The 15141-nt window shown below is 38.4% G+C and overlaps 1 protein-coding gene across 1 annotated transcript in view; it reads left to right on the top strand.

Moving 5' to 3' along the window:
• LOC139422622 (NACHT, LRR and PYD domains-containing protein 12-like) overlaps positions 1–14525 on the top strand; it is a 163684-nt gene extending 149159 nt beyond the window's left edge. The window contains exons 8-13 of the mRNA XM_071173768.1: positions 1791–1964; positions 4035–4208; positions 6780–6953; positions 12231–12404; positions 13517–13563; positions 13993–14525. Coding sequence (XP_071029869.1) covers positions 1791–1964; positions 4035–4208; positions 6780–6953; positions 12231–12404; positions 13517–13563; positions 13993–14525 — 1276 coding nt within the window. The remainder of the gene's footprint in view (positions 1–1790; positions 1965–4034; positions 4209–6779; positions 6954–12230; positions 12405–13516; positions 13564–13992) is intronic.
• Positions 14526–15141: the final 616 nt, after the last annotated feature.

The following is a 15141-nucleotide window of genomic DNA, read 5'->3' as shown; positions in this document are numbered from 1 at the left end:
GGTAATGGTGAGAGGTTAGCATGTTTTGTTGTCTCTGTTATTGGTAATGGTGAGAGGTTAGCATGTTTTGTTGTAGCCTCTGTTATTGGTAATGGTGAGAGGTTAGCATGTTTTGTTGTATCCTCTGTTATTGGTAATGGTGAGAGGTTAGCATGTTTTGTTGTCTCTGTTATTGGTAATGGTGAGAGGTTAGCATGTTTTGTTGTAACCTCTGTTATTGGTAATGGTGAGAGGTTAGTATGTTTTGTTGTAGTCTCTGTTATTGGTAATGGTGAGAGGTTAGTATGTTTTGTTGTAGCCTCTGTTATTGGTAATGGTGAGAGGTTAGCATGTTTTGTTGTAGCCTCTGTTATTGGTAATGGTGAGAGGTTAGCATGTGTTGTTGTAGTCTTTGTTATTGGTAATGGTGAGAGGTTAGCATGTTTTATTGTAGTCTCTTTAACTTTCTCACTCATTATTATTGATGATTCATTCATGATCTTTCTCAGTCAAGGCGTCACAGTCTTGATGTCTCATTGTGTTCGAGGAATATGGGACCAGATATACTTTTGGCATATTTAGTACACTTTAAGTGTCAGAATACTTATGACTTCTTCAAATGGGGGGACTAGATACATAAAATGCTTTAATTTTTCTAAACGTTGAAACAGATATGTATTAAAATATCCTCAAATAAAAGGTGACATTATAAACTGTCACCACATATGAAACATTTGATCTGAAATCCAAAATGTTGGAGTATAGAGACACATTTGAAATGTTAGCTTCACTGTCTAAATAGATATGGTGTGGACTGTATACTCAATACAATCTAAATCTGATTCCTCACTGTCTAAATAGATATGGTGTGGACTGTATACTCAATACAATCTAAATCTGATACCTCACTGTCTAAATAGATATGGTGTGGACTGTCTACTCAATACAATCTAAATCTGATTCCTCACTGTCTAAATAGATATGGTGTGGACTGTATACTCAATACAATCTAAATCTGATACCTCACTGTCTAAATAGATATGGTGTGGACTGTATACTCAATACAATCTAAATCTGATACCTCACTGTCTAAATAGATATGGTGTGGACTGTCTACTCAATACAATCTAAATCTGATACCTCACTGTCTAAATAGATATGATGTGGACTGTATACTCAATACAATCTAAATCTGATTCCTCACTGTCTAAATAGATATGGTGTGGACTGTATACTCAATACAATCTAAATCTGATACCTCACTGTCTAAATAGATATGGTGTGGACTGTATACTCAATACAATCTAAATCTGATACCTCACTGTCTAAATAGATATGGTGTGGACTGTATACTCAATACAATCTAAATCTGATTCCTCACTGTCTAAATAGATATGGTGTGGACTGTATACTCAATACAATCTAAATCTGATTCCTCACTGTCTAAATAGATATGGTGTGGACTGTATACTCAATACAATCTAAATCTGATACCTCACTGTCTAAATAGATATGGTGTGGACTGTTTACTCAATACAATCTAAATCTGATTCCTCACTGTCTGTCTTCTGACTGATACTGCTTTTTAAACTGGTCTGGTCAGTCTACTATAATATTTGTACTATACATGTTTCTATCTGCAGGCAATACTTTGATCATTTGTTATTTCTAATAATGAAACATTCATTTATGAATAGATATGGCAGGTTTCAGGACACTGATATATCTGAATATGTTGAAAAAATATACTGCCACTATTTTCACCACCAAAGAATATCAGTGTGATTTTAATATGATTTGACTCTTTGCAGGCTGTCAGGGTGTCTAGTCACAGAGGAAGGCTGTGCTTCTCTGGTCTCAGCTCTGGAGTCAAACCCCTCACACCTGAGAGAGCTGGATCTGAGTAACAATGACCTGAAGGATTCAGGAGTGAAGCTGCTCTCTGATGGACTGGGGAATCCCCACTGTAAACTGGAGACTCTGAGGTCAGTATTCCTATAGTTGATCAACAAGTGATAACTGTTCACCAGATCCACATGTGTTTACCAGACACACATAGTCCACACCATACAGTGGGGCAAAAAGGTATTTAGTCAGCCACCAATTGTGCAAGTTCTCCCACTTTAAAAAGATGAGAGAGGCCTGTAATTTTCATCATAGGTACACTTCAACTATGACAGACAAAATGAGATTTTTTTTTTCTCCAGAAAATCACATTGTAGGAGTTTTAATGAATCTATTTGCAAATTATGGTGGTAAATAAGTATTTGGTCAATAACAAAAGTTTATCTCAATACTTTGTTATATACCCTTTGTTGGCAATGACAGAGGTCAAACGTTTTCTCTAAGTCTTCACACGGTTTTCACAGACTGTTGTTGGTATTCTAAAAGAATAGCAGTGGGTTAGGGTTAGAGTCTTTGATATTAATATACTAAAAGAATAGCAGTGTGGTTTAAGGCACAAGGCGAGACCCAGATGGCACGGGAGGCAGATGGTTAGAGTCTTTGATATTTATGAATATACTAAAAGGGGGAGGCAAGAGAATGGTCGTGGACAGGCCAAAGGTCATAACCAGATCAGAGTCCAGGAGGCACAGAGTGGCAGACAGACTAGAGGTCAGGACAGACAGACTGGTCAGGCAGACTGGACAGGACAGGCAGACTGGTCAGGCAGGCTAGAGGTCAGGACAGGCAGAATGGTCAGGCAGGCTAGAGGTCAGGATAGGCAGACTGGTCAGACAGGCTAGAGGTCAGGACAGGCAGAATGGTCAGGCAGGCTAGAGGTCAGGACAGGCAGAATGGTCAGGCAGGCTAGAGGTCAGGACAGGCAGACTGGACAGGACATGCTAGAGGTCAGGACAGGCAGAAGAGGTCAGGACAGGCAGAATGGTCAGGCAGGCTAGAGGTCAGGACAGGCAGACTGGTCAGGCTGACTAGAGGTCAGGACAGGCAGACTGGTCAGGCTGACTAGAGGTCAGGATAGGCAGACTGGTCAGGCTGACTAGAGGTCAGGATAGGCAGACTGGTCAGACAGGCTAGAGGTCAGGACAGGCAGAATGGTCAGGCAGGCTATATACACCAGGGATATATACACCAGGGAACACAGGGATAAATACACCAGGGATATATACACCAGGGAACACAGGGATAAATACACCAGGGAAACACAGGGATATATACACCAGGGATATATACACCAGGGAACACAGGGATAAATACACCAGGGAAACATAGGGATATATACACCAGGGAACACAGGGATAAATACACCAGGGAAACATAGGGATATATACACCAGGGAACACAGGGATAAATACACCAGGGAAACACAGGGATATATACACCAGGGATATATACACCAGGGAACACAGGGATATATACACCAGGGAAACACAGGGATATATACACCAGGGATATATACACCAGGGAACACAGGGATAAATACGCCAGGGAAACACAACCCTGGTGTATATATCCCTGTGTTTCCCTGGTGTATATATCCCTGGTGTATATATCCCTGGTATATATATCCCTGTGTTTCCCTGGTGTATATATCCCTGGTGTATATATCCCTGGTGTATATATCCCTGTGTTTCCCTGGTGTATATATCCCTGTGTTTCCCTGGTGTATATATCCCTGGTGTATATATCCCTGGTGTATATATCCCTGTGTTTCCCTGGTGTATATATCCCTGTGTTTCCCTGGTGTATATATCCCTGGTGTATATATCCCTGGTGTATATATCCCTGTGTTTCCCTGGTGTATATATCCCTGGTGTATATATCCCTGTGTTTCCCTGGTGTATATATCCCTGGTGTATATATCCCTGGTGTATATATCCCTGGTGTATATATCCCTGGTGTATATATCCCTGTGTTCCCTGGTGTATATATCCCTGGTGTATATATCCCTGGTGTATATATCCCTGGTGTATATATCCCTGTGAAGGTAAAACAGATCAGGGTTTGACATGAATATGGAGAGAAATATACTGCCACTATTTTCACCACCAAAGAATATCAGTGTGATTTTAATATGATTTGACTCTTTGCAGGCTGTCAGGCTGTCTAGTCACAGAGGAAGGCTGTGCTTCTCTGGTCTCAGCTCTGAGGTCAAACCCCTCACACCTGAGAGAGCTGGACCTGAGTAACAACGACCTGAAGGATTCAGGAGTGAAGCTGCTCTCTGCTGGACTGGGGAATCCCCACTGTAAACTGGAGACTCTGAGGTCAGTATTATCAGATATGAAAGCACTTTATGTATGTAGTTCTCCCATTTGAAAAGTCGTAATTATTCGGTTATATTCACTTATAGTGTATTAAAGTAGTCATAAGTTTAGTATTTGGTCCCATATTCCATGCCTGCAGTGATTACATCAATCTTGTGATTCTACTAACTTGTTGAATGTATTTCCAGTTTGTCTTGGTTGTGTTTTGGATGTTTTTCCTAATAGAAACTGAATGGTGAATAATGTCCTGTCATTTTGGAGTCACTTCACTTGTATTGTCAGTAAGAATAGAAGATGTTTCTGAACACTTCTACATTCATGTGGATGCTACCATGATTATGAACAATCAGGAATGAATCGAGAATAATGATGAATGAGAAAGTTACAGAGGCACAAAGATCAGACCCCCTCTGTTATTGGTAATGGTGAGAGGTTAGCATGTTTTGTTGTAGCCTCTGTTATTGGTAATGGTGAGAGGTTAGCATGTTTTGTTGTAGTCTCTGTTATTGGTAATGGTGAGAGGTTAGCATGTTTTGTTGTAGCCTCTGTTATTGGTAATGGTGAGAGGTTAGCATGTTTTGTTGTAGTCTCTGTTATTGGTAATGGTGAGAGGTTAGTATGTTTTGTTGTAGCCTCTGTTATTGGTAATGGTGAGAGGTTAGCATGTTTTGTTGTAGTCCCTGTTATTGGTAATGGTGAGGTTAGCATGTTTTGTTGTAGCCTCTGTTATTGGTAATGGTGAGGTTAGCATGTTTTGTTGTAGCCTCTGTTATTGGTATTGGTGAGAGGTTAGTATGTTTTGTTGTAGCCTCTGTTATTGGTAATGGTGAGAGGTTAGCATGTTTTGTTGTAGTCTCTGTTATTGGTAATGGTGAGAGGTTAGCATGTTTTGTTGTAGGCTCTGTTATTGGTAATGGTGAGAGGTTAGCATGTTTTGTTGTAGCCTCTGTTATTGGTAATGGTGAGAGGTTAGCATGTTTTGTTGTAGCCTCTGTTATTGGTAATGGTGAGAGGTTAGCATGTTTTGTTGTAGCCTCTGTTATTGGTAATGGTGAGAGGTTAGCATGTTTTGTTGTATCTTTCATGATTTTTCTTAATCATGGCATCATCAGGATTAATGTATTATTGTTTAGAAACATGTTATCTACTCTGTTAGACAGAAAAGTTCTCCACTCATCATCCACCATTTTATTATTGGGCAAAACACAACCAAAACAAACTGCAAATGCAACCAATGAGTTTACGACAAAAAACTACATGTTGGACTATTTTAATACACTATGAGTGAATTGTTCAGAATACTTAACACTTCTTCTAATGAGGAGACTGGAAACATAAATTGTTTTCATTTTTAATAGTGAAACACATATGTCTTAAAATACCCTCAAATTAAAGGTGACATTATATACTGTAAATATGAACATATACTGTTCACATTGTGACATTACATGCTGTTTAGATTACATTATAAACTGTCACCTCATATTAAACATTTGATCTGAAATCCAAAATGTTGGAGAAAAGAGACACATTTAAAATGTTAGCTTCACTGTCTAAATAGATATGATGTGGACTGTATACTCAATACAATATAAATCTGATACCTCACTGTCTAAATAGATATGATGTGGACTGTATACTCAATACAATCTAAATCTGATACCTCACTGTCTAAATAGATATGGTGTGGACTGTATACTCAATACAACCTAAATCTGACACCTCACTGTCTAAATAGATATGGTGTGGACTGTATACTCAATACAATCTAAATCTGATACCTCACTGTCTAAATAGATATGGTGTGGACTGTATACTCAATACAATCTAAATCTGATACCTCACTGTCTAAATAGATATGGTGTGGACTGTATACTCAATACAATCTAAATCTGATACCTCACTGTCTAAATAGATATGGTGTGGACTGTATACTCAATACAATCTAAATCTGATACCTCACTGTCTAAATAGATATGGTGTGGACTGTATACTCAATACAATCTAAATCTGATACCTCACTGTCTAAATAGATATGGTGTGGACTGTATACTCAATACAATCTAAATCTGATACCTCACTGTCTAAATAGATATGGTGTGGACTGTGTACTCAATACAATCTAAATCTGATTCCTCACTGTCTAAATAGATATGGTGAGGACTGTATACTCAATACAATCTAAATCTGATTCCTCACTGTCTAAATAGATATGGTGAGGACTGTATACTCAATACAATCTAAATCTGATACCTCACTGTCTAAATAGATATGGTGTGGACTGTATACTCAATACAATCTAAATCTGATACCTCACTGTCTGTCTTCTGACTGATACTGCTTTTTAAACTGGTCTGGTCAGTCTACTATAATATTTGTACTATACATGTTTCTATCTGCAGGCAATACTTTGATCATTTGTCATTTTTTATGATGATACACTATTTTATGAATAGATATGGAAGGTTTCAGGACACTGATGTATCTGAATATGTTGAAAAAATATACTGCCACTATTTTCACCACCAAAGAATATCAGTGTGATTTTAATATGATTTGACTCTTTGTCAGGCTGTCAGGCTGTGGAGTCACAGAGGAAGGCTGTGCTTCTCTGGTCTCAGCTCTGAGGTCAAACCCCTCACACCTGAGAGAGCTGGACCTGAGTAACAATGACCTGAAGGATTCAGGAGTGAAGCTGCTCTCTGCTGGACTGGGGAATCCCCACTGTAAACTGGAGACTCTGAGGTCAGTATTATCAGATATGAAAGCACTTTATGTATGTAGTTCTCCCATTTGAAAAGACGTAATTATTCGGTTATATCCACTTATATTGTATTAAAGTAGTTGTAGGTTTGGTATTTGGTCCCATATTCCATGCCTGCAGTGATTACATCAAGCTTGTGACTCTACTAAGTTGTTGAATGTATTTCCAGTTTGTCTTGGTTGTGTTTTGGATGTTTTTCCTAATAGAAACTGAATGGTGAATAATGTCCTGTCATTTTGGAGTCACTTCACTTGTATTGTCAGTAAGAATAGAAGATGTTTCTGAACACTTCTACATTCATGTGGATGCTACTATGATGATGAATAATCAGGAATGAATCGAGAATAATGATGAATGAGAAAGTTACAGAGGCACAAAGATCAGACCCCCTCTTTTATTGGTAATGGTGAGAGGTTAGCATGTTTTGTTGTATCCTCTGTTATTGGTAATGGTGAGAGGTTAGCATGTTATGTTGTAGCCTCTGTTATTGGTAATGGTGAGAGGTTAGCATGTTTTGTTGTAGCCTCTGTTATTGGTAATGGTGAGAGGTTAGCATGTTTTGTTGTAGCCTCTGTTATTGGTAATGGTGAGAGGTTAGCATGTTTTGTTGTAGTCTCTGTTATTGGTAATGGTGAGAGGTTAGCATGTTTTGTTGTAGCCTCTGTTTTTGGTAATGGTGAGAGGTTAGCATGTTTTTTTGTAGTCTATGTTATTGGTAATGGTGAGAGGTTAGCATGTTTTTTTGTAGTCTATGTTATTGGTAATGGTGAGAGGTTAGCATGTTTTGTTGTAGCCTCTGTTATTGGTAATGGTGAGAGGTTAGCATGTTTTGTTGTAGCCTCTGTTATTGGTAATGGTGAGAGGTTAGCATGTTTTGTTGTAGCCTCTGTTATTGGTAATGGTGAGAGGTTAGTATGTTTTGTTGTAGTCTCTGTTATTGGTAATGGTGAGAGGTTAGCATGTTTTGTTGTATCCTCTGTTATTGGTAATGGTGAGAGGTTAGCATGTTTTGTTGTAGCCTCTGTTATTGGTAATGGTGAGAGGTTAGTATGTTTTGTTGTAGCCTCTGTTATTGGTAATGGTGAGAGGTTAGCATGTTTTGTTGTAGCCTCTGTTATTGGTAATGGTGAGAGGTTAACATGTTTTGTTGTAGTCTCTGTTATTGGTAATGGTGAGAGGTTAGCATGTTTTGTTGTATCCTCTGTTATTGGTAATGGTGAGAGGTTAGCATGTTTTGTTTTAGCCTCTGTTATTGGTAACGGTGAGAGGTTAGCATGTTTTGTTGTAGCCTCTGTTATTGGTAATGGTGAGAGGTTAGCATGTTTTGTTGTATCTTTCATGATTTTTCTTAATCATGGCATCATCAGGATTAATGTATTATTGTTTAGAAACATGTTATCTACTCTCTTAGACAGAAAAGTTCTCCACTCATCATCCACCATTTTATTATTGGGCAAAACACAACCAAAACAAACTGCAAATGCAACCAACGAGTTTACGACAAAAAACTACATGTTGGACTATTTTAATACACTATGAGTGAATTGTTCAGAATACTTAAGACTTCTTCTAATGAGGAGACTGGAAACATAAATTGTTTTCATTTTTAATAGTGAAACACATATGTCTTAAAATACCCTCAAATTAAAGGTGACATTAAATACTGTAAATATGAACATATACTGTTCACATTGTGACATTACATGCTGTTTAGATTACATTATAAACTGTCACCTCATATTAAACATTTGATCTGAAATCCAAAATGTTGGAGAAAAGAGATGCATTTAAAATGTTAGCTTCACTGTCTAAATAGATATGGTGTGGACTGTATACTCAATACAATCTAAATCTGATACCTCACTGTCTAAATAGATATGGTGTGGACTGTATACTCAATACAATCTAAATCTGATTCCTCACTGTCTAAATAGATATGATGTGGACTGTTTACTCAATACAATCTAAATCTGATTCCTCACTGTCTAAATAGATATGGTGTGGACTGTATACTCAATACAATCTAAATCTGATACCTCACTGTCTAAATAGATATGTTGTGGACTGTATACTCAATACAATCTAAATCTGATACCTCACTGTCTAAATAGATATGTTGTGGACTGTATACTCAATACAATCTAAATCTGATACCTCACTGTCTAAATAGATATGTTGTGGACTGTATACTCAATACAATCTAAATCTGATACCTCACTGTCTAAATAGATATGGTGTGGACTGTATACTCAATACAATCTAAATCTGATACCTCACTGTCTAAATAGATATGGTGTGGACTGTTTACTCAATACAATCTAAATCTGATATCTCACTGTCTAAATAGATATGGTGTGGACTGTATACTCAATACAATCTAAATCTGATACCTCACTGTCTAAATAGATATGGTGTGGACTGTATACTCAATACAATCTAAATCTGATACCTCACTGTCTAAATAGATATGGTGTGGACTGTATACTCAATACAATCTAAATCTGATACCTCACTGTCTAAATAGATATGTTGTGGACTGTATACTCAATACAATCTAAATCTGATACCTCACTGTCTAAATAGATATGGTGTGGACTGTATACTCAATACAATCTAAATCTGATACTTCACTGTCTAAATAGATATGGTGTGGACTGTATACTCAATACAATCTAAATCTGATACCTCACTGTCTAAATAGATATGGTGTGGACTGTATACTCAATACAATCTAAATCTGATACCTCACTGTCTAAATAGATATGGTGTGGACTGTATACTCAATACAATCTAAATCTGATTCCTCACTGTCTAAATAGATATGGTGTGGACTGTATACTCAATACAATCTAAATCTGATACCTCACTGTCTAAATAGATTTGGTGTGGACTGTATACTCAATACAATCTAAATCTGATACCTCACTGTCTAAATAGATATGGTGTGGACTGTATACTCAATACAATCTAAATCTGATTCCTCACTGTCTAAATAGATATGGTGTGGACTGTATACTCAATACAATCTAAATCTGATACCTCACTGTCTAAATAGATATGGTGTGGACTGTATACTCAATACAATCTAAATCTGATACCTCACTGTCTAAATAGATATGGTGTGGACTGTGTACTCAATACAATCTAAATCTGATACCTCACTGTCTAAATAGATATGGTGTGGACTGTATACTCAATACAATCTAAATCTGATACCTCACTGTCTAAATAGATATGGTGTGGACTGTGTACTCAATACAATCTAAATCTGATACCTCACTGTCTAAATAGATATGGTGTGGACTGTATACTCAATACAATCTAAATCTGATACCTCACTGTCTAAATAGATATGGTGTGGACTGTATACTCAATACAATCTAAATCTGATACCTCACTGTCTAAATAGATATGGTGTGGACTGTATACTCAATACAATCTAAATCTGATACCTCACTGTCTAAATAGATATGGTGTGGACTGTATACTCAATACAATCTAAATCTGATTCCTCACTGTCTAAATAGATATGGTGTGGACTGTATACTCAATACAATCTAAATCTGATACCTCACTGTCTAAATAGATATGGTGTGGACTGTATACTCAATACAATCTAAATCTGATACCTCACTGTCTAAATAGATATGGTGTGGACTGTATACTCAATACAATCTAAATCTGATACCTCACTGTCTAAATAGATATGGTGTGGACTGTATACTCAATACAATCTAAATCTGATTCCTCACTGTCTAAATAGATATGGTGTGGACTGTATACTCAATACAATCTAAATCTGATACCTCACTGTCTAAATAGATATGGTGTGGACTGTATACTCAATACAATCTAAATCTGATACCTCACTGTCTAAATAGATATGGTGTGGACTGTGTACTCAATACAATCTAAATCTGATACCTCACTGTCTAAATAGATATGGTGTGGACTGTATACTCAATACAATCTAAATCTGATACCTCACTGTCTAAATAGATATGGTGTGGACTGTATACTCAATACAATCTAAATCTGATACCTCACTGTCTAAATAGATATGGTGTGGACTGTATACTCAATACAATCTAAATCTGATTCCTCACTGTCTAAATAGATATGGTGTGGACTGTATACTCAATACAATCTAAATCTGATACCTCACTGTCTAAATAGATTTGGTGTGGACTGTATACTCAATACAATCTAAATCTGATACCTCACTGTCTAAATAGATATGGTGTGGACTGTATACTCAATACAATCTAAATCTGATTCCTCACTGTCTAAATAGATATGGTGTGGACTGTATACTCAATACAATCTAAATCTGATACCTCACTGTCTAAATAGATTTGGTGTGGACTGTATACTCAATACAATCTAAATCTGATACCTCACTGTCTAAATAGATATGGTGTGGACTGTATACTCAATACAATCTAAATCTGATTCCTCACTGTCTAAATAGATATGGTGTGGACTGTATACTCAATACAATCTAAATCTGATACCTCACTGTCTAAATAGATATGGTGTGGACTGTATACTCAATACAATCTAAATCTGATACCTCACTGTCTAAATAGATATGGTGTGGACTGTGTACTCAATACAATCTAAATCTGATACCTCACTGTCTAAATAGATATGGTGTGGACTGTATACTCAATACAATCTAAATCTGATACCTCACTGTCTAAATAGATATGGTGTGGACTGTGTACTCAATACAATCTAAATCTGATACCTCACTGTCTAAATAGATATGGTGTGGACTGTATACTCAATACAATCTAAATCTGATACCTCACTGTCTAAATAGATATGGTGTGGACTGTATACTCAATACAATCTAAATCTGATACCTCACTGTCTAAATAGATATGGTGTGGACTGTATACTCAATACAATCTAAATCTGATACCTCACTGTCTAAATAGATATGGTGTGGACTGTATACTCAATACAATCTAAATCTGATTCCTCACTGTCTAAATAGATATGGTGTGGACTGTATACTCAATACAATCTAAATCTGATACCTCACTGTCTAAATAGATATGGTGTGGACTGTATACTCAATACAATCTAAATCTGATACCTCACTTATTTCTAATAATGAAACATTCATTTATGAATAGATATGGAAGGTTTCAGGACACTAATATATCTGAATATGTTGAAAAAATAAACTGCCTATATTTTTACCACCAAAGAATAGCAGTGTGATTTTAATATGATTTGACTCTTTGCAGGCTGTCAGGCTGTCTAGTCACAGAGGAAGGCTGTGCTTCTCTGGTCTCAGCTCTGAGGTCAAACCCCTCACACCTGAGAGAGCTGGACCTGAGCTACAATCACCCAGGAGACTCAGGAGTCAGACTGCTCTCTGCTGGACTGGAGGATCCACACTGCAGACTGGAGAAACTCAAGTATGTAGAGGGTTTATGTCAAAGTTCATATCAGACATGTTTGACTTATCAGGCTAGTTAAGACAAACATTCTGAACACCACGTAGAGAAGGTTATATGCTGTGTGTGTGTCCTGTGTGTGTCCTGTGTGTTTCCAGTGTGTGTCCAGTGTGTGTCCAGTTTGTGTCCAGTTTGTGTCCAGTTTGTGTCCTGTGTGTGTCCAGTTTGTGTCCAGTGTGTGTCCTGTGTGTGTCCAGTGTGTGTCCTGTGTGTGTCCAGTGTTTGTCCTGTGTGTGTCCAGTGTGTGTCCAGTGTGTGTCCAGTGTGTGTCCAGTTTGTGTCCAGTGTGTGTCCAGTGTGTGTCCAGTGTGTGTCCTGTGTGTGTCCTTTGTGTGTGTATGTGTGTGTGTGTTTCCTCTGGGTGTGTGTGGGTCCGATTTGTGTGTGTACACTCTGGACTCTGGACACACACACACTTGACATCCAGTGAAGTTATTTGCTGACCAGTGTGTGTTTGTGCCCAATATTTTAAATAGAACTGTAAAACTGTTTTATTATATCCGATTAACAGTAATGTTAGTTCATAGATAAGGGATTATGTGACATGAACATAATGAACACCAACTAGTCTGGGGAGGAATGGGTTGTGGGATAAGTAAGCAGACTCAACTCTGGGATGTTTAGAGGAGTTTTCCAGGTGGAACGTGATGGATAATGGTGATGGTCAGTTTGTGATGGTAGTTCATTCAGTTTGGTTTTCCACTGTGAGGGGTCAAGAGTTCATTCAGTTATATTGTGTTAGTAGGTCGGAACTTTTAAACTTTGTCGAGAGGAGATTCATTCTACGTCATATTTTGTATATAGATATGTTGTTCGTGCTCCGAGAATAATTATCTAATTTTGATTAAGGTCTCTGTCTATTTTATGCAAATACAAATCTTACAAAGACTGAGTGATTTAATTAATGTACACATATAGGAATTATGAATTATGAAATACCAATGACACAGTGTGTGTGTGTGTGTGTGTGTGTGTGTGTGTGTGTGTGTGTGTCTGTGTGTGTGTGCGCGTGCGTGTGAGTGAGTTCAGGTGTATCCCTCAATGACTGTCTGTTCTTCTGCTTACCGCTACAGTGTGGAACATGGTGGAGAGAACAGAATGAAACCTGGACTTAGAAAATGTGAGTGTTGACTGCTGTGAAGAATATGACTAAGAATAAGTCTTAATTCAAGTTAAGTCAAAGTCAAAGACCACCATCATTACTGACTTGGTCATATTAAATATCAGCTGTAGTTCTACAGAAGCAGAAATCAGGGACACCAAAGTTTACAAAGAGTTGATTTGACTGTGTGTGTGTGTGTGTGTGTGTGTGTGTGTGTGTGTGTGTGTGTGTGTGTGTGTGTGTGTGTGTGTGTGTAATTAATGGGAATAAGTGTGTTTTATATTACTATACAGTATAACATATGATCATTCAACAAGTCTCAAGTTACCTTAACTTCTCCTTTTGATACCTAGAAACATCTACAGTAAATGAATTAGTGAAAAGTGAGTTAACATTCTAATGTGAATGATGATGATTTCTAATATTGTGTCTGGTTTCATCCATCAGATGTCTGTGATCTCACACTGGACCCAAACACAGTAGACAGACTCCTCTCTCTGTCTGAGGAGAACAGGAAGGTGACATGTAGGAGAGAGAAGCAGCCGTATCCTGATCACCCAGAGAGATTTGAGGACTGTAGACAGGTGCTGTGTAGAGAGGGTCTGACTGGGCGCTGTTACTGGGAGGTCGAGTGGAGTGGGAGCATGGCTGATATAGGAGTGACATATAAAGGAATCAACAGGAGAGGAAGGGGTCTTTATTGTTGTCTTGGAGCCAATGACAAGTCCTGGAGTCTGTTCTGCTCTGACAACAGTTACACTGCCAGGCACAATAATAATCTCACTACTATAGACGTCCCCCCCTCCAGATCCCACAGAGTAGGAGTGTATCTGGACTGGCCAGCCGGCACTCTGTCTTTCTATAGAGCCTCCTCTGACACACTGACCCACCTGATCACATTCACCTCCACATTCACTGAGCCCCTCTGTCCAGGGTTTAGGGTTTGGGGTGATGGTGCCTCAGTGTCCCTCTGTCAGTGATATACACACACTGGACAAACACACACACACACACACACACACACACACACACACACACACACTGGACAAACACACACACACACACACACACACACACACACACACACACACACACACACACACACACTGGACAAACACACACACACCTGCTGGACACACACTTGACACACACACACTGGACAAACACACACTCACCTGCTGGACACACACTGGACTCACAGACACACGCTGGACACACACACACACACACACTGGACGCACACACACACACACACACACTGGACGCACACACACACACTCACACTGGATACACACACACACACAAACTGGACACACACACACACATACACCTGCTGGACACACACACTGGACACACACACACACACACACTGGACTTACAGACACACACTGGACACACACACACACACACAAACACACACTGGACTCACAGACACACACTGGACACACACACACACACTGGACAAACACACACACACACACACTGGACAAATACACACACACACAAACACAGTGGACACACACACACACACACACACTGGACAAACACACACTAGACAAATACACACACACACTAGACAAACACACACACACACTG

This window comes from Oncorhynchus clarkii, chromosome 12 (assembly GCF_045791955.1).
Source record: "Oncorhynchus clarkii lewisi isolate Uvic-CL-2024 chromosome 12, UVic_Ocla_1.0, whole genome shotgun sequence".
In the NCBI taxonomy this organism is placed as follows: Eukaryota; Metazoa; Chordata; class Actinopteri; order Salmoniformes; family Salmonidae; genus Oncorhynchus; species Oncorhynchus clarkii.
Note: the sequence above shows the minus strand (reverse complement) of the source record. Positions and strands in the feature narration are given on the sequence as shown.